The sequence below is a fragment of the Maniola hyperantus genome, chromosome 22 (genome assembly GCF_902806685.2).
Source record: "Maniola hyperantus chromosome 22, iAphHyp1.2, whole genome shotgun sequence".
Taxonomy (NCBI): Eukaryota; Metazoa; Arthropoda; class Insecta; order Lepidoptera; family Nymphalidae; genus Maniola; species Maniola hyperantus.
In genome coordinates, this window is record NC_048557.2 from 1639552 (window position 1) to 1666634 (window position 27083).

A 27083-nucleotide genomic window follows, 5' to 3' on the forward strand; every position below is an offset into this window, starting at 1 on the left:
TAAAAGGACATTCATTGCTCCGCAAGGATAATAACAGAGCAGGACCTTTTACAGGATATTATTAGTAAAGTAATTTTGTTTTTTTTTCAATGCTCCTTTCCTTTTAAGGGTCTTAGCCCTAATGTTTGTTGTCTCTTTCTTCTGCAAAAATGTTTTGCAAAATTTCTAAAGGGGTTAACTTGTTCCACTTTGATACTAGGGCGTCATAGGGCCCGAGGCAGTACAATCTTTTGAATGGTCTCAAAAAACAACCACAAACAAGTCTACGGGCGGCACACCTTCAGAAAAAAAGAAGTATAATGAGCGAAGGTGCATTCATCTGCCCGTCCCTGTCATGCATATAAAATGATATGAGATGGAGCAGGATAAAGGGGAAGAATCTTTGTTGTTTGTTAAAGGACTTATTTTATGGCTACGTTAATGGGGTCTTTGGGTTTATCTTACTTAATATGAAGTAGTACGAAATATTTTATTTTTTTAATGAACATTTTTCCATTCGCTAACCATTCATTCATCTTATAATTTTTAAAACATATTTTTAACATTTTTTTTTCTCATTAACTATTTTAATTTTATTCTCGGCAAAAAAGTTGCACTGGTTTATACGTTCAGATTTACAAAATACGACATTGTTCACGAATAAAGTGCGGATAAAGAAACTATGGCAGCAGCACCAGCCAGAGTCATGGGGGCCGCCCTATAATTTAATTTCTAAGCCTAAGCAAATAACAATGGTGTTTCTACCCTAATGGTGTAACAGTACCAGGCGATCATGAAAATAGAGGAGTGAAGTTAACAAATGGGGTTGCAAATAGAGTGCATAGTTGACTAGGGGACCGTTAACGAACAGCAGCGGAAAGGTAGCTCGGTGAACAGCTGTTTTTTATCGAGTAAGTACAATGTAATCCGAATACCGTACCCCATTCCACGCACGCGAGTCAACTAATTTTGATACTGATGATAAATAACACTATGAAACTACGTTATTATATTTTGCTTTTCTAATAAGAAAGTTCCTAGTTTAACTTGGATTTAACTTTACAAAAAGTGCAAAGTAGCAAATTAAAGACGAGGCGCATATTTTGGTACCCGATCTGCAGGTAAGGGTTTTAAATAACGCCAGAAATATTTTCAGAGCCAACGTTTTTTGCGCCAGCAATTTTTCGGTGGTACGCAAACTGATGGCCAAGACTTGATGGCACTTAGTGGCTTTTTACACTCATATGCTTGCTTACAGTGGCCGAAGTTTACGTTAAGCAATCATCAAATGTAGGCAGGCTAAGTAGTCTATATATAACGACTAGGTACCTTTTATTTCACGTCACCCCTCAATTCAAGATCAAACCGAGTTTCGTCACTCTATAGTACGCGAAAGGTCAAAATGGCAATCGGGGTATGAGGCGGGGGGATGCCCGCACACCCGCAAGTCACCCGCGCTATCCCGCACCGGGTTAGCGCAGGGGCTGTGCGGGTATGCGGGGCGTCCCCACCCCGATTGCTATCTTGAACTGTAGCGTACTATAGTTCAATCTGCTGCAATGCTCATCAACTGTGACTTTACCAGAGAAGTAGACCTCGGAGTTAAATATGAAGTGTGATACTGACCTGCAAGCTGGGCGGGCAGTGGTCCAGCAGCTCCAGCATGTGCTGTATGTTCTGTGCATCTTGGATCACGAAGTTCAGCTCCATGTCGAACTCGCCGCCCACCAGCTGCGAACAACAAGAAAAACATTCCCGTTAATTGACAAAATAATTACAACAGTGATAAAAATATTCAGCTAACTAAGATAATGAAGACCCATGTTACATAACTCTGTCAGAATATCGATAAATTCCTGTAGTAAAGATTAGTTAAGTATTATTTGGTGGATGGAGAGAGCTATGCTCGGAGTTTCTCTACGAGCTACGTGATCAAATCAGAAAATGAGGAGATCCGTAGGAGAACTAGAGTAACCGACGCAGCTCAACGGCTTGCGAAGCTGAGCTAACAATGGGCAGGGCATATAGTTCGAAAAACCGATAGACCTTAGGGACGGACAGACAGCAGAGTCTTAGTAGGTAATAGGGTCCCGTTTTACCCTCTGGGTACGGAACCTAAAAAACAAAAATCCATCAAAACCATACTAGGACATATTTTAATGTATATAACGGGTACATACCACGATTAATTTTTGTTTTTATTTGTCGATATTTCAACCCAATTGCACGGGTCGTGCTCACGACGGGACTCAACAACACACTCAAACACTCCGGACTCAAAAACAAAAATTAATCGTGGTATATACCCGTTATATACATTAAAATATGTCGTTAAACCACAGAATATAAAAAAGAAAAACCACGAAATAAGCTTAAAATCATACTAAGACAGCTTTTTTGCAAAAATCACAAAGGCTAGTGTTACTTTCACTGTATGAAAAACTAATCCAGTTGTACAAACAAACGGTTCAATCAGAATGCAAAAAAAAACAATCTTGCATCCACACTGCAGCTGCTGCGGTCTAGGCATTGTTCGACCGAGCCTGGCTGCGACAGAAGTGTAATTCAAAAACAATGGATTCCGCACTGTACTCGTATGCGAAACAAATCAGATTTATTGTCTAGGACGTGCACTGAAACCGAATTTGATAAATAACACAAAAAAATCTTGAACTATATGCAGATTTGGTTGAACATCATATCATTGCTACATACTTCAGTTGACACTCCAGAAAAAAGTTTCGTTACGTAGATTATTATGTTCACCTACCATTCGCAGTATTTCTGAAACGTATGTGATTTTCACTGATGATGAATGAATTGTGATGTCTGAATGTATTTGATTTTCATGGCGGCCATTTTGAAATCTTTATTATTTTTCGTTATAGTGGCAGTAGAAATTCAACTGTCTACTATAACGATGATTACGGTTCACGAGATACAGCCCGCTGACAGACAGACGGACGGACGGACGGACTGACAGACGGACGGCAGACGGACGGACAGCGTAGGCTTAATAATGAGGTCCCGTTGGCATCCTTCGGGTACGGAATTCTAAAACGCTTTTAGAAGGTATGGATAGAGAATGTTTAAAATTACCACTGAATGAACCCTTCGATTATTTCTTCTTGATTGCTGGAAATTTCTAATGAAATCAAAACTTTAATAAATTCCTTAGTTGTTTTTCTCAGCGAGTGCAAAATATTAAGAAAACCAATTAGCTACTACTCAATATTATGTGTATAAGTTTCGATCTCCATGATCGATTCTTAGAAAAACATTTTTTCCAGTCTCTCTCGACGAAGACACATCTACATTATAACGTTTAGCTGTAACACAGTATTTCTGAATTTCGCTCTATTTCTAACAAATTCATCTGCATTACCACCATAGTAAAGAAATAAAAAGTTGGTTACGTAGTAGGATACTACAGAATGTTCAAAATAAACCTGCTATTAGCTCTTGAATACTGGAAAATTCTAATGAAATTAAGACTTTAATGAAATCTTTATTGCTTTTCTTAGGGAGCAAAAATACTAGGAAAACCAATTGCCTAGTACAGCTTCGATCTGCACGATTGATTCTAAGAAAATCGTTCTCCCGTCTCTCACAATGAACCGTAGAAATAAATAAACCCTTGGGTCTCATAGTATCTTGGTAATCAAGACAGTTGTATGCAGTGGCGTGCAAAGTATATAAGCTTAAAAGCTCAGCATACCCTGGCTTACTCTGGTAAAGCTCTGGTATTTTGAATCTACAAATGATTGGAATCTTTTTTTTAAATAATTGAAAATTCGTCAAATAGCTCGCCGCGCCTTGCAATAAAATCATAGCACTATCACAGTCACGAACCACGGCCGCGGTCGGTGTAAGCTTAGCCGATGAACCTTGAGTGAACGCCATCTATCGGTATTCGGTACTACTATCAGTCCTCTCCCATGACGCGGACGACGAGACGCGTCATCAGAGGCAAAATCCAGTTGTGCTTTTACTCACACATCCACGCTTACACGTATAGTAATATTACGCAACTCTAAGGTCTAGATGTGTGAGACATTTCTCCTAGAACTTGTTAATGTGTGCGTCAAATGATCCTAAATGACCCCTTTTTGACGGGCGAAATAAGCACGACTTCTGTCCAATCACAAGAGAGTTCAATACCGCGCGGAGTTTAAATTCGTAAGTACATGTAAGCATTTGAGTTTTTAATCTATTACAATCAAAATAAGTAGCTATATTTATTATAATTCTATACTTTTTCAATTTAATTAATTTATTGATATTATTTTCCATAAATTTGAGTACGGTTTAGATTCTAAGATAAAGCTTGCCAGTTTATGTTTCGAACGTAAATTCAAATAAATAAACCAAAACTCGTCCTATTTAAAAGAATAAAAGATTTAAAAGCATTATGCCCTTTTATTGATAATTGCAATAGTTCTTTAATAATTAAATACTATTTCTTGCAATATAAATAATAGCTTTTATGAATAATTCAATTTTTAAGGAGATTTTTGGTATATTTTGGCACAAAAATCTCAAACTTTAATTACCTACTCCATCTTGTTTTGTTTCCAATCGTTCAATGTGCAGTGTTTTGTTTTATTTTGGTGAAAAATAGAGTTTTTGTGGATATAACTACGTGAAGTAAATGAAATCCAGTTCGTTTTGTGATTTTAAAAGTTTGTATAAAGGTTTATTTATAGAATACTTATTACTTATTTGGAAAATGGAAGTTTATTCATGTGAAGTTTGTGATGGCGCTGTGTGTTTGTTTACAAAAGGTACTTAGACAAAACTTTGTTTCTTTTCCCTTTAACGTAAAATTAGATATTATTCGCAAAGGAATATGTGTACCACTGTTACAATTATCACAAAAAAAGTGATAAAGTCACTTATTTCGATGTTTGAGGTGGTTCTTTAGGCATGCGGCGCGGCGAGCGCTTCCTTGTAAATTGTATTGAACCTAACATCAGCTGATTTTGGCGAGTAGCAAGTAGGTATGTGCTTTTATGTTATTTATTTTTTATAGTAGTCATCATCATGATCATGATCAACCCATCGCCGGCTCACTACAGAGCACGGGTCTCCTCTCAGAGTGACTTCACACACCTTTAAGAACATTATAGAGAACTCTCAGGCATGCAGGTTTCCTCACGATGTTTTCCTTCACCGTTAAAGCGAGTGATATTTAATTACCTACTTAAAACGCACATAACTCCGAAAAGTAAGAGGTGCGTGCCCGGGATAGAACCCCCGACCTCCGATTAGAAGGCGGATGTCCTTACAACTAGGCTATCACAGCTTATAGTAGTATGTATCATCAATCATTTTTTTTTAATTTTTAAATTTTTAAAAAAAAAAAAAATTTTTAATTTTATTTTTTTGCGATGTATTCCCCATGCATACCCGGGGCTCCGGGCCTGTGCACGCCACTGGTTGTATGATGTATCACGGGTTCTGATCTCGACACAAGAGAGATATTATCCAAGTTTGATACCTATTGGTTTAATTAAGTTTAGCAGTTTGTTATTATTTAAAGGTGTGAAAGTGTGTTTGTTTGTTGGTTTGTCCTTCAATCACGTCGCAACGGTGCAACGGATTGACGTGATTGTTGCATGGGTATAGATAAAGACCTGCAGAGTGGAAATTATCCTGGAAAATAAAAGAGTTCCCACGGGATTTTTAAAAACCTAATTCCACGGGAACGAAGTCGCGGGCATCAGCTAGTCCATTATAAATACACACACATTTAGAAGTTGAAAAAGGAATATTCCAAGCAACATGGAAGACAAGGCAATTTTTCCCCCAAAAGTATTGACCAGTTGAAAATGAATATAAAATGTATTCTACATCAAATAGTAAAATACCGTACAGTTTCAGCATGCCATTTGATTCTATCGGGAGAGAATATTTTCTAACCCAGCTGAAATATTGGCTGTATCTTGAAAATCTGGTAACACAATAGGGACTAGTCCCCGCCGTGTTCGACCGTCGACCGATATTCAATTTGCACGATAGGTCAATCTCTACATAGCGTCTGCAGGCCTGGTGATCGGACCCTTTGTACTCATCAACAATGGCGTCGGGCAGAGAACACGAAAATAAACAAGGCCTACCAACGAGTACACACACACAAGTCCGACCCTCGCATCAGTCCCATTAATAAAGTTTATCTGGGAGTCCAGACTGAATTAAGCTTGTTCATCACTAGCAGTAAAATTTGAAGAAATTAGTCCAAACACATCAACATCCGTCGTCCAGCATGTCAACTTTTGCATACTAGTTGCAGAAATTGGCATGACAATAACAATGATTTACAAATCTTTCGTTGAAGTGTAGATAAAAATAGCACCACACAAATCCCAAAACACACTCACCACACTGCGTGGTGGTGGTGCGGGTGCGTATTGCTTGCCTGGTGGCTGCTTTTTCCTGCATGGTTAGCAGTAGAAGGGCGGGTGGTGCAATTCGCATGCTGCATGTTGCATCATACAGATTCGACCTGTTTCAGCGGATTATAGCAAATTAAGCTTTTGGTTCATTGTATATCATGGACTTCCGCAAAATAACGCCTGCTTCTATAAAACATAAAAAACTAAAATATGAATTATGAAAGCTAACTTACTAGTATGGCTAGTGAACATTTAGCAATAAGTAAGTAACATGGCGAACTTGACCATTTTTAACAATAAAAAACACCGACTACAATCAATCAAATCAATCCGTTCGTTCCTTTTCTCATTGTAATTTTGTAACAAAAATTTACATGCGTCGGTCAATTGTACTAGGAGAGCACATAAATGAAGAGTTTTGGATAACTGGGTCAGCAAAACGAGCTAAAACTGACGTTCCCTACCCCAGTCGCGGTTGGTGGCTTCACTACAATGCAGTAGGCGGAGTCACAAAACAGGATCAGCAGGTAGATTACAATGTGACACAGTGTTATGTTTTATTGCCCTGTTTTTACATACAAATACGACGCTGAAAATAATGAAGTTGTAAATTATACAGCTCAGGCAAATAACTTTATTAATAGTATGCACAATGCACATAATGGGGACCACGGGCTTTTATTTGAATTCGTATGTGAAAAGGAAGGTTTTTATGGGTCACTTGGGAGTTGGAAGAGACCTCTCGTAAAGATAAACCAAACTATGTATATGTCCCGCAAATTGCTATAGCGCTGGAACCATGTTTCACTAACATCGAAATGACGTCACTTTGACGTCAGCCGAAATAAAAATATACCATCAGCTCGAAATTTCAGTCTAGCGCTGACGTCACTAAAATGGCAGCCACACGCATTAGCAATTTGCGGGACTTATAATAAAAGTACCTACAGCTTATTCTTTTTTTGTTTTGAATCAAGCAAAAAGGCAGGAGAAAGTATAGTTTTCACAAAGAAAAAAAAAGTAGGTAAAGATAAAAAAGGAAAGAACAAAACGAAAAGAAACTTTTAATTAGAAAATACTGCAACTCGTTTTCAATACCTAGTGCTCATCTAATACCTCTCGTTCAATGCACTGCACCAGTTGGAATAATACCAGTGACTCCAATGCGGCGGTGACCGCAACCTCTAGCCGTTCCTACAATTTGCGGTCTAGAGATCTCAGTTCATCTTCAGTTCTAATTAATGTAGCCTATATTCCATCGTCGCAGGGAGCCGCTGGATTCAGGCGGCGCAAGACCATGGCGTGTGGAAGTCCCTACAAGAGACCTATGTCCAGCAGTGGACGTCTTTTGGTTGATGATGATGATATCCCATACAATGATAATGTTTTTATTTTTTTAGATTTATAAAGGGATAGACAGACTATTATGTTAAAAAAACTTAAATCTAAATTAAAAGTAAAATAAAACAACATTAAATTAAAACTAAAATAAATTAAAATAAATCTAAAACCTCATCGAGCCCATCCGCAGCGAGGCATTGTACCCAAGATGCTGGCAGCATTACCTCTTTGGATGGCCAAACTAATTCTTTGACCAAGGTAATGATCATGATAATATTATTTGGCGAAAATAATATACTGGTTTTACTACGCAAATGCCGAAGAATGGATGTCAATGCCAGTCAATGTGGATCGGGCTACATCCAATAATGCGCAAGCACACTCTAAAGCTCACTCCCATTGCATAGAAAATGAGGCACTAAGCCATGATACGCTGGTGGAAGAATGCTACGACGACGTCGCATTTTAAAATTATGTGGCTGGGACGCATCCCAAGCGGGCGGGCCTCTTCCCGTAATTACACTGAACATCAATGCGAAACTACTTTCATGGCCGGTCATGAAAGCCTAGTATTTTCACTTGGCTAAGTATGGCGTCTAGTAATTTGATGTTTTCTGCTTTGCACTACGGTAGTCCGGTACTTTCAGGCACATAATAATGCAATGGTTCGGCAAGCCTCCCTTAGAAACATACCCAGTTGAATTTAATACACGCTATCCTTTTTTGACTGTTTTCTAAAAATGATCAAACTCTACAACAGAGTTAAAGAGCACAAAATTATTTGATTACTTTGGCCAAAATGAAACGAAATTAAAATATGTTCCGACACAGAAATATTATTTACTAGATGATGCCCGCGACTTCATCCGCGTGGATTTAAATTTTTGAAAATCCCGTGGGAACTCTTTAATTTTTCGGGATAAAAAGTAGCCTATGTCCTTCCCCGGGATGCAAGCTATCTCTGTACCAAATTTTGTCAAAATCGGTTGAACGGTTGAGCCGTGAAAAGCTAGCAGGCAGACAGACAGACAGACAGACAGACACACTTTCGCATTTATAATATTAGTATGGATTAATTAAATTAAGTAATGTTTAAATTAAACAACTGCAAAAATATCACTTGCTTCATTCACCAGTCGGAAAAATAGAGCGATACACTTTGTACCTACCTAGTGTGTTCACGAGCTTTCGAAGCAAATTAAAATATTCCGCTAAAAGTTTGACAGATTATTATTTAAGCCAATAGCGGGGGCTGCGCCAGTAATTGGATTGTTTTACCCGACCTACAGCCGCAGGCCGGAGCTGAAAACTAGGTCTTAATAAATATAATTAATTGTTTTGTATAAAAAGTTATGTCTAGTAATTAGTAAAAGCGTAATAATAATACTTATAATGCTTATAATTATTATAACAAATACAAAACATTAAACACAAAATAAAACATTTAGCCGTGGTTAGTGATAGAAGGGCTGGCTCATTTTTTTGCGCAAAGGATCAGCCTAGCTAGTATTTATAATGGAAATCACTCACGGTAGTTTAAACGCTAAAATAAATCAGCCTAGCTGTCCAGCGCGCAAATGCAGCCAATATTCTTGGCACCATTTCTCGCGGACATGAATTGTACAGTAATTGACCGAGCGAAGCGAGGTCTCCGAGTCTACCTGAGTGAATTTCGTCCGTCCGTCCATCTGTCAAAGCCTTATTATAACTTCTGAATAACTGAACTTATTTCATTTTAATTGCCATCAGTATTTTTAACATAACTTCACAATAATGTTAATAGATGGCGTTGGAATTATGAGATACGGCAAGGTCTCAATCGGGGCGAACCATTAGTAGGTAAGGCTAGGTACCTCCAGCATTCGAAATAAATAAATAAAATAATAAATAATAAATCATTTATTTTTCCAAAAAAATGAAAGAAAATGAAAAAAATTGAAAAGATTAAATTAACATACCAGGCGCTAATTTTGTTTAGCCGCGTGAAAATTACCAGGCGGACATGACTGCTGCGGAAATAGTTTTACATCTAAATTCAGTGTCATTACGGCAAGAGGTCTACCCGCTTGGATTATCTGAGATTAAAATGCGACGATGTCACGTATCTCCATCGGTTTATGGTGACCGGGTGCCTCATTCTCTATGCAACGGGAGTAATGGTTCGAGACGTGACCCTCTCTCCTAGAAATAATGTCAAAAGCCTGCTCAACATTTTTATTTTGTGACTTAAGATAGTTCACTCTGCTGAAGACTTTGTTGCCCATTCGTTGACCGCGACTTTTTGACCACTCTAAAATTCAGTTCCATTGTGAAACTACGACCCACGCACGGCCGACTAGTCACCCGGCAACGCCATGCGCATAGGCACGGCGACTTCCATTTAAATTAGAGATTTTAAAGGTCGCCGTCGACTGAAATGCTGGGCGACTAGTCGACCGTGCGTAATAGGTCTCAAACTCGATGATTAAAAGAACCGACGAAAAGATTGGCCGTTTCGAAGATTAGGCTGGACAAACAGGAGAAAGGTAAGACAAGAATTATTTGAGTTTTTACTCCATTTTACCCGAGTATGGCGACGACGCCCAAAAGGTGGATTACGTGTTTGACCTGTATTTAGGTACCTATGTAATATGTGTGTATGTCTGTCCGTTCCTATGTCCGCTAGTAACTCTTCAACGGCTCAACCGATATTGATAAAGGAAAGGTACCATTCGTTATCGGGCTAACGTCGACCAAACACGTGAGTACAGCCGATACAGATATTATTTATAATGGAAATCACTCACGGTAGTTTAAACGCTAAAAAGGTACCATTCGTCTTCGTGGCACGCGTGTCTACAGGTAGTACCTAGTAGGTATGTAGGTACATAAAATTCTTAAAAATCAAAATGGCAGATTTTATGCGATTTAATGCGCGGGCTAAAAAAGACGCAAACTGCAATCAGTGTTTTTAAAAAAAATATAAAATTAGGTACCTACCTCTTACTTTTAGCAGACATTTCGGCAACACCTACAGTTTTATTTACTGGACAGAAGAAACAAAGTAGGTACCTACAGCGATATAGATAAGTGCGCAGGAATATCGCAAATCGCCAATGAAGGGCCCATTTGAGCGGGAAAAGGGCGCATTAGTTTTGGCGCGCGAGACAAAGTGCTCGTAAAACCGGTCAGAGACACTCCCGCGGCGGCAACTTATCTTGTACACAGCGCGAAACGTTTTACCGTGTCACGATCTTTCCTTCCAACAGTATGGACTAAGAGTCAGCGCGTGCCGGACCTTCGTTATTTTATAAAAGCTAAAAGTTTCTCTGCACATTGTCCCCAACACAGGGAGGAACGATCAACAACCATGAAGTTTAAATCATGGTGGCTTTTGGAGATAACAGGTAATAAATATGTAAAAATCTTACGTACATACGTGTGAAGTCAATTTTTTTTATATTTTCTTCGGAACAGTATTATAAATTACGACATGCATTGCCAAACACTTAGTAGGTATGATGCCTGCCAGACATCCTAAAATTTTTAAAAATTAAGGGTGTCTGGCAGGGGGTTGCTAGTGTCTGGCAATGCATAATCTGATTTCTAATACTATTCCGAAGAAAATATAAAAAAATAAGACTATACTTCGACGTAAGATTTTTTACACATTCATTACGTACCTGTTATCTCCCAAAGCCACCATGATCCAAACAAACATCCAAACAAACTTTCCTCCCAGTGTTGGGGACAATGACCAGAGAAACTTTCAGCTATTATAAAATAAAGGTCTGGCACGCGCAGGCTCTCTATCTAGTAGGCTGATACCTATGTTTAGTACAGTTGGCGACAGGGAAAAAGACGACGTCACTGTTCACGACAGTTAGGAAACTTATAACTTATAACAAAACGTCGAGGCTTTACCTACACTGGCATGCGTTAAGAGTTACCTACCTACATTTGGCGCTAGGATAGGCTATGAAACGACTAGTACCTATCTTTCATTTCACGTCATCCGTAGCCTAATATTTGACAGAATAGATTCGATCCACTCCGTGTGTATGCGTTGTTGTAATCTAAGATAAGCACATAGGGCCGATACATTTTAAACACTAGATACCTAATTCGTAAGTACAAGAAATAGCACTTTTAAATGTTTTTGTGTTGTAAGCACAAATTCACGGTTTTCAGATTTTTCCCTTTACTTGCGCTAGAAGACATTGCTACCTGCCTTTCATGATTCTAGGTAAAAGGAAAGTTCCTATAAGTCCTATAAGCTTTGATTCCCTTGCCGGTTCTTGACAGACACGACAGAACAACGAAGTGATCCTAGGGTTCCTTTTTTCCTTTTGAGGTATGGAACGGAACTCTAAAAATGGTGGAAGTATAACTTTATGACAAAAACGTTTAAAAAAGGATGTTATATAAATTACGAATATATGTATAAACATTTTTCTCTTTGTGCAAGTAAATAAATCACAACACCACTTTCAGTGTACATTATTAAACAAGGGCGCGCTAAGGGTGTCTATTGTGCCCCGACCCTTTTTATATCCCTCGGTTAAATAATACGTCTAGCTACCTTTTTAATTCTTGCCCAGTCATGGAACCCTGGTAACGCGATTAGATGTTTTCTTTGTTCACTTATTTCTTTCTAAGCTTAACATACAAACAAACGAGTTTTATCGTACCGCCTGGCATGGCGCCTTGGTTATCGAGAACTTATATAAATATCTAACTAATACGCAGTGCTCTTTTCTAAACGAATTTTTCGTTTTTCAAGCCAAAATATTCGTCTTTGTTTTTCATATGTACCTCAAAAAAACCGGTCAAGTGCAAGTCGAGCCTCGCTCTTTTATAGGGTTCCGTACATAACTATGAAAATCATATTTTGATTTCCGAGCTAGATTAATTGAATTTCTAATTCAATATTTGGTTTTGGATCAACGTTCTACACCAAATTTTCGTCTACGAGCTGTGACACGCGGACAGACAGCAGAGTGACATTAATAGGGTACCGTTTTTACCCTTTGGATACGGGACCCTAAAAATAGCCTATGGACAAAGAAAAATAAATAAAGAAACTATCTCCGCTTCGACTGTCTTAAGACTCTATTGGGGTTTGGTGGATTTTGCAAAAATCAACCTGGTCCTAAAATAAATAACTTACAGTACGCAGCAGAAAATAATGTACATCGTCCTTTAAAATGATATTTCAACTTTGTAGAGCGTTGTCTCTGTCACTCCTATATGACGTTTTGGCGGTCTCAAGGACAGAGACAATGCTCTATAAATCCGCTATCTCCTTCTAAAGGTCGCGATGTACATTATTTTCTGCCGCGTACTGCGGCCAAGCCAACGCATTAGTTATAGAAAAGGGTTAAAAGCTGATGACCAGATAACCATAACGTAACAGAAGTGTCCTAACTCAGGATGATTGGCAGATTGTAGTTAAAATTAACAAAAAAAAAGTCAGGGAAAGGTTTTATGAATATTTCAACTTTCAACCATCACCAAAATCTCTACTTATTACGATTCACGAGATATAAGCCCGCTGACAGACGAACGGACGGACGGACGGATGAACAACGGAGGCTTCGTAGTAATAGGGTCCCGTTGGCACCCTTCGGGTACGGAACCCTAATAAAACAGTGATTTTCATCTACATGTCACTTATTTGGTTCTTTAAAAATACCTCAATAAAAGATGGCAGCCTTAAAATAGGTAGATGTTCTGTTTGGCGGCCAATTTAAATACGAACGTGAATTTTAGATAGGTAGATAGTAGTACTTGATGCGAAGCGAACGTTACTTGCATCCCTATTAAAAAAAATTAAAACGGTAATGATCTGAGTTACGAAGTCATACATTAAAAGTTTTAGGTTAGGTTTAAAGACTCTATTCCCATAAAAGACTTCAGTTACTTCAGTCAATTACTACAAAATATTATCGCAAATCAAGTTACTTTGCAGAAATATTTTGATATACAAAACCAAACTTCGCATAGCCTCACCCACACATAAACAATCAAACGTTGCTGCGCCTTTGAAAACCTTGCGAAAACTAAAACTGACATGAATATGCAATAAATGTACCAGGTCAGCATGGAACATAAAGGATGTCAGTTCGCAACATGGATGCTGGCTCCCTGTGGTTAGGGTGCCATCGTCATAAAGAGGGTGCACATTATTCTCTGCCCGCTTAGACGCCAGACCTTCTCGTTAAATATTTGCTTAGGCCATAAGTCTCTCAGGCGATTGAACGCTCGCCCGGCTAAATAATTTCAGTCATTTATAAAGATTTAAACTGTAATTAATGACAATCCCTTTATCTTGAAAGGATTAAATAGCGTTTAGCTTGTGCCCCAAAAATATCTTATTACGCATAAAATCTGAGGTTGCAATACGAAAAGTCGAGAATATGAAAATAGAAAAATCTTTGTTTAGGCAAACTACACACTTTATCTTTGCATCTATACAGTGTGTAGGTACATGCATAATACATGTATTCATGAGATTTACCTATCATGCAGGGATCATAGAAGCATAGATAGATAGAGACTATAGAACGTGCTTGCATGAAATACTCTGTTTATATTCGAATTACCTACTCCACATTATATAATTCAAACGCTAGACGTTCTCCAAGATTAACGCACATCTACTATCCGTACAATTTGCAAGGCATTATTGAATAGGTAGAAAACAATTCACTAAAAGGAAAATTATTTGTGCATGGGAGATTTTTAGGGTTCCGTACCACAAAGGGAAAAAGGAACACTTATAGGATAACTTCGTTGTCTGTCTAGACGTCTATCGTGTCTGTCAAGGTTAGGTTAAGTTTTCTTGACAGACACGACGGACAGACGGACAGACAAATAGGCGGACAGACAGACAGACATACAGACAACAAAATTAGTAAAAAAAATAAAGATTGCGTTTCCGAAATAATTAGTTTACTCAATCAGACCAAGATGGCGCGGTTTGTCACTAACCAGCAAATTTTTACTATAGTACTGGTTTGAGATCTCTTGTATGACAGTGAGAAACCCTTCGTGTGCGAGTCCGACTCGCACTTGACCGGTATTTGAACTCTGAGCCGCAGTAGCAATATACAAGCTGACAAATACCTTTAAATATTATGAGAAAGTAACTGAGGCAAACTTCTCGCCTACCGGAGGAGCTGACTATCGACCAAGTAGGTAAATGCAATATCCTTATTCATGAGATAATTCTAGTTCCGCATAAATAACGGCACGCTGACACGCTGCGCGTTGGCGTCGATAAATATGTCGAAACTTGTTAGTAAATAGAGCTTCTTTGAAAATTTGGCTACCATTTTAATAAAGATTTTTTTTTTGAAAAATGAATGAAAAACACATCTTTTAAGCGATATTTTAATAAATCTTTGTTTGTTAGCCATGTATTCAATGTCAAAGTCAAATGATTCATTCAAAATAGGTAATAAATTACTCTTTTTGATTGTCAGTTGTTGGATTTGTAAGATATATAGTGGTGATAATTATTAATTTACGCAAACTTAAAACTAAAGCTACGAGGGTTCCAAACGCGCCCATGTCTTCCAGCTATATACTTAGTTCCTTATCGCCACACGAGTAGATATTATAGACCAGAGGGGAAGCTTCACACTAGCTCACGCACACCACGACGTGTCACGGACGCTCCGTTTGCGCCCAGTTCGATGGCAAACGGCGGAACACGGAGCGTCCGTGACACGTCGTGGTGTGCGTGTGAACCTACAGCCAGCCGCTAGTATGAAGCTTCATTTATATCTACTCGTGTGTTATCGCTCTGAAATTTATTTTTATCATCTAAATATATTAAGTACTAGATGATGTCCGAGACCCTAATCCACGCGGGATTTAGGTTTTTAAAAAATCCCGTGGGAACTCTGCTTTCCGGGATAAAAGTTGCCTATGTCAATTTCCGTGACGCAATCTACCTCTTCACCAAATTTCATATAAATTGTATAATTAAATGGATGAGTCTTTGATTATCCTGTGGGAACACTTTGATTTTCCGGGATATTAAAGTTGCCTGTGTCCGTCTCTGGGGTGTAAGCTAACCCTGTACCAAATTCCATCAAAATCGGATAAAACCACCGATAGCTTCTAACACCACATCACCAAGAGTTCGTCTATCAGTGCATCCTTATTGATATACGTATCTATCTATACGTACGTATCATTTAATAAAAAAGTGTGAAAGCTTTTATTCAATTTGGATTGCATTAGAATTAGAATCTGTTCCATCCAACTGACTGACTGTTCAACCTAACAAAAATCCTTTGATGGATCAATTCTATTCTAATGCCACACTACTAGGAGAGTATAACAAAAAAAGAATCAGATTGTTCATTCCCCTTCCCCCTGTTTGTTCATTCCTCCTCGTCAGTCCTATCTATCTTTCGATCCATTGCTATTCTCTATAATCTATCCTTAAACGACGGATAGGAGCTACGCCGCACTATTAGGATAACATAACTATCAGGGAAGCATTAAGTGGCAACTTGCAACTAGTACTAGAAGGAATGTACCGAAGTCTCCACACAGAAAAATGTTGTCAACTCAGTGATCTATCCTTTCTTTTCCCCCATAACCTTTCCATATTTCATTAACTATAGGTTAGTTCATTCCTCACTCGTCAGTCCTATCTATCTTTCGATCCATTGCTAGTCCCTATAATCTATCCTTAAACAACGGATAGGAGCTACGCCATACTATTAGGAGAACATAACTATCAGGCAAGCGTTAAGTGGCAACTTGCAACTACAAGGAATGTGCCTAAGTCTCCACACAGAAAAATATGGTTAACTCAGTCACTTTTCCCCATAATCTTTCTATATTTCATAAGGATAGTTAGATTACAGCATTCCTCATAAAATCTTTTGATGTATCAATGATGATAATGGCAGCAGTAATTTAACTCCGGAAACGATTAACCCTCAAAGTATGATAAACAATTTGCTCCCAGAAACTTCTTAAGACAGATAGGTAGGTACCTATTGAAGCATACGAAGATTTTGATTTTAAAAGTAGAGTATTGAACTTGGCGTAATACTGTCTAAGCATTGGGCGCCCTTAAACGCTTCACTCAGGATTCTAGATGCAGCACACTTGCTACGCTCGGGAGTTACTCTAAAATCCCTCTTTACGCTTGGGATTTATCCTAGCGCCGGCGACGTATTGCCCATGTTGACATAATTTACTAAAAGCGCCCTATTCCTCATAATATCTTTTGATAAATCAATTGTTACGCCACACTTCTAGGAGAGTATTAATAAATAAAAGAAGGATCAAAAGGGAATTCCCTGTTTGTTCATTCGTCACTCGTCAGCCCTATCTATCTTTCGATCCATCGCTTATTCTCTATAATCTATCCTTAAACAACGGATAGGAGCTACACCGTACTATTAGGAGAACATGACAATCAGAGAAGCATTAAATTGCAACTTGGCCGTAGTCTCACAGAAAAATGTGGTACAGTCAATCTATATAATCTATCCCCTTATGATTTTCTCATAATATTTTCTATCTTTCAATAAAGATAGATAGATTCAGCGCCACGACACTAGGAAAGCATAATAAACAAGGATCAATGACATTCTAAGCACAAGGTTGCATTAAAGGTTGGGTTTCATCTTAAAGGAAGTGACCATTTTTATACCTGACCAATGGCGTAGGCATATAGTAACCAATGTTGCGAACACGCACGTTTTTATAAGTCCGTTTATTTTTGCTTGGGGAATGTTAATAATGTTCTGTCAACCTTTGCTGTACATTATATATTTTGAGTGTTATTGCATGTATTTTCTACTCTAGGTCTTGTGTTTCCTGGTTACACAAATAATCTAATGTTTTAATTTCTTTGGCTTTCTTTGGATTTTCTAATGAAGCGCCGTGATGTACTAAGGCGCTAAGTTTTGTTAAAAAATCTTATCAGTGCCTACCAGGTGCCCAGCATTCAACTGCGGTCCTTGGTGTGAAATTCCACGCGCACTTACTACTAACTAGGCAATCATAGCTTATAAAAGTAACTGTAATCAACACTTAGACCAACAAAACTACTAAGAAAGAAAGAAAATGCATTTATTTGTTGTTGGTGTCACAGATAAAAACAAAGTACAAATGTAACATTTTCATCTGTGACACCACCCCACATGGGTGTACAGCTCAGCATAATGTCCTGCATCATTATGCGTTAACACACATAAGATGCAGGACGCTGATTTTCAGCTGTGACCCATATGTATATTTAGTAGATACTAAAATTAAAAGAGAGATTTTGCCAAGAGGCATAATAAGAGTGGGTCATTATGAAATGGGGGTGGGGGGTAGCAGCGCACCCCGTGTCGAGTGTCAACCATGGTCACCGTGGCTCGTTACTAAAGAGCTTCTCTTGAGTTTAAGCTTAGGCTCACAATACCTACTTACTATTCTTGTTCGTACGGAAATGTTATGTGGGGAACATTTTTAGAAAATTTTAATATTCTTGAACATTGAGAGAATGAAAGAGGTTGGTTTTATATTGCGATCATCGGAAAGTATCGATAAAAATTGATGACTAAACGAACTTACCTGTGAGGTTCTATCATAATAATTATGCGAGTAGCTTCAGTAGATATTCCTACCTACTTACTAATAATCCATACTAATATTATAAATCAGTCTCCTGCCGCGGTAAGTTCGTATTTGTTGGGGCTGATCTCAGAATCTTCTGTAGGTCTTTTACTATTTTCATACGGTTTTCACCAATAAAAAGAGGGATTATTCAAGAAGGTTATACTTACTTACTTATAATTTATAAATATTTTGGGAAAATAAGCTACCGGTAGGTATGATGATTGTAAATTAAGTCTGAAAAATCGTGCCATCTGAAAGCTTCCGTAGCGTGCGCTGCGTAAGTAGGTACCTAGTTAAAGTTATACGAAAACAAACCTTGTACCTACAAAGGAATAGTTTTTCTCAAGGTACCCGTGCGAAGTCGGGGCGGGTCGCCTGTTAATTAAATCATTTATTTATTTTATTAACGACTAGAGCGTCAATTGCTTAAGGGTCCTATCTTTTTATCATGACGACGAATTGAAGGAAATAAGCTACTAAATAATATTAATATCATACTTCTTAAGGGGAGGAAAGAGCTTATTGAAAATTCACCCCCGTATTTCTAAAGAGTCGTGGGAGTGGTCTCTTTAGAGCTTTATATTAAGACATTTGATGAGCACTCCTACAAAGTTTCTAGTATAAAATATTAATTAAATTTTCTAGATTAATGTTTCCTGATATTCGAATAAATATACGAGGCAAATATTAAATAAAATAATATAATAAAAAATCATACCTGCAGCACAACGGCCGCTTCGGCCGTGGATAGTTACCACCCTACCGGCAAAGCTGTGCCGCCAAGCGATTTAGCGTTCTGGTACAATGCCGTGTAGAAACCAAAGGGGCATGGGTTTATTAAAATCTGCCATACCTCTCCCAGGTTGCCAGCTTCCATCTTTGACTGCATCGTCACTTACCACCAGGTAAGATTGCAGTCGTGGGCTAACTTGTATCTGAATAAAAAAATAAAATAAAAATTAGAAAGTAGGCATCTGGTAATTTTTGTAATATATATTAAATAAAGAAAATTTATAATGCCAGCTTTTGCCTGACTTTGCAAAAAACCTATGAAGTTTGTTTAGTCTAGGCTAAATTACGAAGAAACTTTCAACAGTCTGCTCCTTTTGAAAGTTTAGTTAGAAAAGGATTTCGAGGGATCGAAACGGTGTATTAAACTTTGAATGAAGACGAAGAAAAAAGGTTGAGGACTTCAAACCTAAAACTTTTCCAAGTGCCCGTACTTCTGGCTAAATAGTAAGTAGGTACTAGGTACCAACCCTTAAAACAAAAATATAACGAGTTATAAAAAAAGTTGTTTTATACTTAAAACAACTTTTTTTTTTAAAACTCGTTATATTTTTGATTTTAGGGTATTTTTAAAATCCACGAGGATAAATATCACGGGCATCATCTATTTGCTCCCACAGAGAATTCAAACTCAAGAGTACGCATATATACAAGGTTTTCCATGAAAACAAAATCGTAAAATGTTGTCGGGGGACGGGAGAATGCTTTGTTGTGTTTGGTGAACTCAAAAGGTAATCCGTAATCGGTAATCAAAAAACAATTTGCACACTAAGTTATTGGTTGAATGTGTTAGAACAAAATAGATTTAAGACCAAATTGTACCACATTCTAGCAAATAAACACTATTTCTATTTCAATTTCTATTTCTAATCAAGACAATGTGCGGAATGAGGGTATCGAACGGGCGTGGGCCGACTTTTATGCTATGCAACTGTCTAAGCTTGGCGATCGCGGGTGTCCGGCTATTAGGCGTCTATAGGTGGCGGTCTGTGATTTGCTCCAAAGATAGCTTGTATTATGAAGACGGATATAGGCGAAATCAAAGAATTCCACAGGATTTTTAAAAATCTAAATCCACGCGGATGAAATCGCAAGCATCAACTAGTAAATACTATCTAAAGTCTGATTGCATAAAGCATATGCATAAAATCAAGCGTAAGTCTACTTTATACGCTTATAGGGCAAGCCAAGGTCACTCTCAGAAATTCGTATCAATTCATTTTTATTTCTTTCCATTAGGAAGTTTGTACAACCAAAATACAATGACAAATACAACTTCCGCGCGAAAATAATCAGCCAACAATAGAAAAATTATAAAATGATATAGGAAGAAGAAAACTGGAGTGGTTATTGCGATTTAACCGAGCTCATTATAAAGGTCGGGGTAAAGGCGAGCCCTCCAGCCGAGTGCCACTCGGGTCATTGTGGCTCATAAAAGCCCCACGGGTTAGACTCGTTAACGTTTTGACGCCGTAATACGCGCTATTGTGTGTAAAAACTGACAGGGGTAGAGCAGCTATTCCGGAATTTAAACGGTTACGTATCTTTAGGGTCGTGTGCTATAGAAGTGTTATGTCTTAAATATGCAAGTGCTGTTTTTCTGGGATCCTGGTGTATCTTGCTTGAAACTAATGTTGGCGCTTTCCTTTTTTGTGTCTATGAAACTCAAATATTAGAAAGACTTGTCGCTCCTACAGGTACATAAAACACTCCTTCTGACAAGTAAATGAAAAGCAGAAACTCTACCAATTTAAATGAAATCAGATTTAAATGAGATCTGATTGTTCTACCTTTAACAATTTCAATAAAACTATTGTTACATATTTTTAACCTTTTTAAAATTATCTGTCGTGAACAATGCACAAACAAAATATGTTTCTGTTATATTTTTGAGCCAAATAAAAAAATATCTTATCTCGGACTCAACACTTGTATAAACTGAACAACACCTAATAAAATAAATGTGCTATTAAAAACTGGCATTGTATTTTGAACGGTAACCCAACTTAAGGGGCGTATAATACGAGGCGTTTTCGTTTTAAATTATGTCTATATAGTAATATGTAGCAATATTACCTATTGTTGTGACTTGTTGCCTGTCACATAATAATAATAATACACAGTTCAGTATTGACATAACCTGTTAGGGACAAAAAATAGCACCCGCCCCATACAAACCGAGACCCAATAAGAGCATAGTTGCGACAACTATTGGCTCAACTATTCGTTGGTGATAAATAGAGACACACCCTTCTTATATTAGTAATATTCGTATTCCTAATTTTTATTATCTCTTGGTGTAAGTATCTGGTGTATTGGATATTTATTGTTGTAGTATGAATACAAAGAAAATCAGTCACCAAAGATTTTTTTAAAGATTGTTAATAAATCTTAGTAATCTCCAAAAGTAATTATCTAATCTATAGAGCGTACAGGCTTTACGCAGATATTTTCGAGTTAAAACGAGACAGATTTATGTCTCTTTTTGACTTCTCAAAATCAAAGTAAGTACGTTCTATAGATCTATACGTAAGTTTACGAGTATCAGCGTGAAGCATTTTTCCCTTAAAGCAGTCAACATAATCAAGTTTTCCAGAGGCGAAAAGAAAAAATAAACGATTTCGGAGGGTCCCAAAGAGCTTTTAAGGTGACTCCTGAACGAGGCGCGAGAATAAGCGACTGAATAGATTCGCCTTTGGAGAGCACTTAAAAGCCTCTATTCTAAACAAAACTATTTTCTGTATTAGGTTCACGAGACGTGACTTTTCTAACGACTGTCGATTATCTTCCTTTTTATAGCGAAATCCTAAAATCCCTTTGGTGCTGGTTAAAAATATCGTTCTATTTATAGGCCGGTATCGCAAATCCCTTTTGAAATCCCTAATAACATTTAACGAGTGGTTTCATAGACTTTGAATTTAATGCCAGAGCCCCAGCATAAGAACGTAAATGTTTGAAGAGGATGGCCAAACACGAGTAATATGACTCATGAAAAAAGTTTTGCCTCATGTTTTATCAGGTGGTATTAAAAAGATCACAGTATATCTAATCTACTTTCACTAATTATTATTAATTAATATGAAAAATGTTATATATATTATGATAGTAACTTATTTATTCACTAAGATTTGTTTTATGTATAAGTAAGGAAAAGGTGACTGACTCACTGACTGACTGATCTATCAACGCACAATTCAAGCTACTGGATGGATCGGGCTGAAATTTGGCATGCAGATAGCTATTATGACATAGGTAGGCATTCGCTAAGAAAGTATTTTTGAAAATTCAACCCCTAAGGGGATGGAATAGGGGATTGAAATTTGTGTAGTCCACGCGGACGAAGTCGCGAGCATAAGCTAGTTAAATACACGTAGGTAATTTTAAAACGAAAACTTTTAAATAGAAAAAAGAGTGAGAAGAGTGAGAAGAACGAAAGTCAAATTACATGTAACGAGTTTGTAGATTCAAAAATCTAACATATTCAAGAATGTATTAAATAAGATACCGATGTTTGCAGACAGATTAACATAATCATTTATCACCCCGACAAAACAGGGCAAGCCATGCAAGACCACTGATAAGTTCTACGCCATTGGCTGCGGTGAAATGAGGTTCCACCCTATCCATCGACCTACCTATCCAACACGGCATATTATACCGGTGTAAGTTCACTATCTAATTTTTATGTTATCCTGATAGCCGTTCGTTAACTTTTTCCTTTTTAATGATAGTTAAAAACCGTTCGTTAAAATGTTAGTTGGACGTTTCAAGCAACTCAACATCAAGCCGCTTTTTACATTCTCTTGTCTTTTGTTTTATGTCATCTGGTAACCATCAGTTAACTTTCCTTATAAACCGGTTTAACTTGGCAATTTCACTGTTTTAAACGCGATCAGTTCAAGCTAAAAACTCACTTCAATTTGTTATTTTTGTTATCCCGGTGACGGTTTGTTAACTTATCATTCAAATACGCACGTAGGAGCTTAAAAATCTTATGTTGAGTGTCTGGACTCTGCAAAGGCCGGTAAAAAATGGTTCCAGCCATGGAAAACGGCCGATAGAACTAGGTTGGGACGTAAAGGATCATCGACTTCCCAGTTCCCATCATATCGTTTTGTTCACTGTCTAATTTTTATGTTATCCTGGTAACCGTTCGTTAACTTTTTCATTTTTGATGACAGTTAAGGCATTCGCTAATGACAGTTGCCGTTTCACCTTCAAACTAGCAATTTTTGTTTTGGCGTTTGGTTTTGGCGCAATTTATTGACATTTGATCAGCTGATACTAATTACTAACACGCACTTTTAGTACTTTAACGTACTAGGGTAAGGACTCCCAGTAAATGAACGAATACGAAACCTCGAAAAAATCGGTGTACATACATTTAAAAAACGGGCCGAATTGAGAACCATCTCCTTTTTGGAAGTTGGTTACTAAATGCGAAAGTGTATCTGTCTGTCTGCTAAGGCTAATTTTTAACCCGTAAAATTAGAGAGTTCCCACGGGATTTTCAAAAAGCCTAAATCCACGCCCACGAAATCGCGGGCATCATTTAGTATTTTTTTATTATTTTGTGTATCTATATTATAGTCATAAATTATTTAATAATCAAAAAGAGCAAAAATAATGCGCGGTATTAATTATTGTTATACTTATATTTTTTTATTTAACAGGAAAACTTACAGCTAATTGGAAAAGTAAATTGATAAGAACAGAAGAAAATTGAAGCTGATGACAAGTTTCAGAAATAGAATTTATATAAGACTAGCTTATGCTCGCGACTACGTCCGCGTAGACTACATAAATTTCAAACACCTATTTCACCCCCTTAGGAGTTGAATTTTCAAAAAATCCTTTCTTAGCGGATGCCTACGTCGTAGATAGATAGAAATACTTTATTGCACATAAAAAATATTACATAACATGACAAAGAAACTAAAACGAAAAAAAGATTGTATGCAAAGGCGGCCTTATTGCTCACAGCAATCTACCAGGCAACCTTTGGTGAAAGGAGAAACTAGGTGTGTTGGATAGTACTTACACGCAAAACAGAAAAATGAAGTAGTATAAAACAACAACAACAATATAATATAATTAATTAATAAGTACCTAACTATTTCAGTAATACATACATAACTATCATACATATACATATCTATTATAAATATCAATATATATACAATCCATAATAGTAATATATATATATATATATATATTACTCGACTACGACGACGATAGGTATATACCTATCGTCGTCATAGTCGTAATAGCTATCAGCATGTCCAAATTTCAGCCCAATTCCGTCGATTAGTTTGAGCTGTGCATTGATAGATCAGTCAGCATCAGTCAGTCAGTCAGTCAGTCACGTTTTCCTTCTATATTAAAGATCAAAAAACAAAAAAAAACTCGACTGAGGGAGAGAGAGAATAGAGGCAAAAGTAGTAAATGTTTGTCGTATACCGTCAATTGTAACACCTACAGTTGACGATTGATTTTAAAAAACCTAATTCTCATGCGGACGAAGTCGCAGGCATCACCTAGTAGTTTATAAGTCACTTAGGGACCTTTGTAAACAGCGTCATACTTACTCATAGGCGAGCAAAATCCGACACGATTTTATTCCGAACGTAGAGGGCTGGCAAAACACCCGACATTTCTTGTCGGCGCCACACAAAATCGGTTTTAGTCAAGCGTGCATCATATAAAATGTTCTGCCACTGGAAACATCCGATTAAAATCCGGGCCCGACAACCGACAAGTGGGAACCGACTCTTACGGAAATAATCGACTGTGATAGACAAACAGACGGAAGGACGGAGCAAATCGAACCATAAGGGTTCCATTTTTAGGGTTCCGTAGCCAAATGGCAAAAAACGGAACCCTTATAGATTCGTTCATGTCTGTCTGTCTATCCGTCCGTATGTCCACAGCCACCTTTTTTTACGAAACTATAGGGAGCTATACTGTTGAAACTTGGTAAGTAGACGTATGCTGTGAACCGCACTAAGATTTTCACACAAAAATAGAAAAAAAAACAGTAAATTTGGGGTTCCCCATGCTTAGAACTGAAACTGAATAATTTTTTTTCATCAAACCCATACGTGTGGGTTATCTATGGATAGGTCTTTAAAAATGAAATTGAAGTTTCTAATATAATTTTTTTCCAAACTGAATAGTTTGCGTGACACTTCCAAAGTGGTAAAATGTGTGTGTGTGTGTGTGTCCCCCTGTACTTCTAAAATACTAGAATGATGAAAACAAAAAAAAAATATGATGATATTACCATGAAAGTTTGCTTTCACCGAAAATTGGTTTGAACGAGATCTAGTAAGTAGTTTTTGATTTATCGTGCAAATGTCGATAAATACGATTGAAGTAACGGAACCCTAGTGCGCGAGTCTGATTCGCACTTGGCTGGTTTTTACGATTATGGTACGGAAACCCTTAAAAACTCTTATTCATAAAAATTTGTATCAGCTGGTTTAATTCCTGGTAGTTTTATTTATGGTAAAAACCTGTGAATTTGTTCATTCACTTGAGTCTTTTACCCTAGAACCTGATTAAACCGACCGCCCCATATCGAAACCCAGTAAATGACATTTTTTGAAAAATCGTTATCTTATGTCATAATTTTTACTTCAATAGTATCTCCCATTATTGTAAGGAAAACAGCATTAAAATCTATACTTCCACATCCATATCTATACTCCATACCTACTTAATATTATAAATGCGAAAGTGTGTCTGTCTGTCCGTCCGTCGGTCTGTCTGTCTGTCCGTCCGTCGGTCTGTCTGTCTGTCTGCTAGCCTTTCAAGGCCCATCCGTTCAACCAATTTTGACGAAATTTGGTACAGAGATAGCTTGCATCCCGGGGAAGGACATAGGCTACTTTTTATTTCGGAAAATCAAAGAGTTCCCACAGGATTTTAAAAACCTAAATCCACGCAGACGAAGTCGCGGGCATCCTCTGGTTTTCCATATAACAGAAATTTTTGATACCTCTAAAGTCTAAACCTACAGTACGCGACAGGTTGAAAAAATGGTAATCGGGGAGGGAACGCCTCGTATACCCGCACAGCTCCTGCGCTAACCCGGTGCAGTCGTGCGCCTTATGACGTGCGGGTGTACGGCGCGTCCCCTTGCCATATCCCGATTACCCTCTCAACCTGTCGCAGGCTATATATAGTAAGTGCACCTTATACAATGAGAAAACCAATTCAAAGCCTAGTAAGTCGCTGTGACCATTTTAAAAACATAACCCATGATCTAAAATCCAAATCAAAACAGTAAAGACGTTTAATAATGCATTAAAAGTAAGAATAGGAAAGGCAATAAGCTCTATAGTATGGAAATCGGGGTATAAGGCCCGCACACCCGCACAGCCCCCACGCTAACCCGGTGCGTGATAGCGCGGGTGACGTCCCCACCCCGATTGCCATCTCGACCTGTCACGTACTATAGGTACATGTTAAATGTTGCAAGAAAAATACTTTGCATACAATAATGTTTTTCTGCATTATTTAACAAAGTCTAACTACTAGAAAATCTACTGAAAATACTTAGTCCTTAAAATAAAATAAATTAAATTATCTCCTGCGATCTCGTCTGATGTCGTTTACAGGGTTTGGATTTTAGGCAGACCGAAATGTCACTGTTGACGCTATCAGAAGGACCTAAAGCTTACGCTAGAACACAGAACTGTCATAATTCGTGTTCACTTACCTAACGTCTCTCAGAGGGCTGAGAGGCATAAATATTTTTCTTATAATCCATACTAATAGTATAAATGCGAAAGTGTGTCTGTCTGTCTGTCTGCTAGCTTTCACGGCCAACAGTTTAACCGATTTTGATGAAATTTAGTACAGAGTCAGCTTATATCCCAGAGAAGGCTACTTAGGCTACTTTTTTATCTCGCAAGAGTTCCCAGGGGATTTTAAAAAACCCAAATCCACGCGGAC

At 37.7% G+C, this 27083-nt stretch overlaps 1 protein-coding gene across 19 annotated transcripts in view; it reads right to left on the minus strand.

Moving 5' to 3' along the window:
• Nucleotides 1-27083, minus strand: part of rg (A kinase anchor protein rugose) — a 530630-nt gene that overhangs the window by 300431 nt on the left and 203116 nt on the right. For all 19 annotated transcript variants that reach the window (XM_069506123.1, XM_069506120.1, XM_069506125.1 and 16 more), the window contains exon 2: nt 1606-1710. In XM_069506123.1, coding sequence (XP_069362224.1) covers nt 1606-1710 — 105 coding nt within the window. The remainder of the gene's footprint in view (nt 1-1605; nt 1711-27083) is intronic.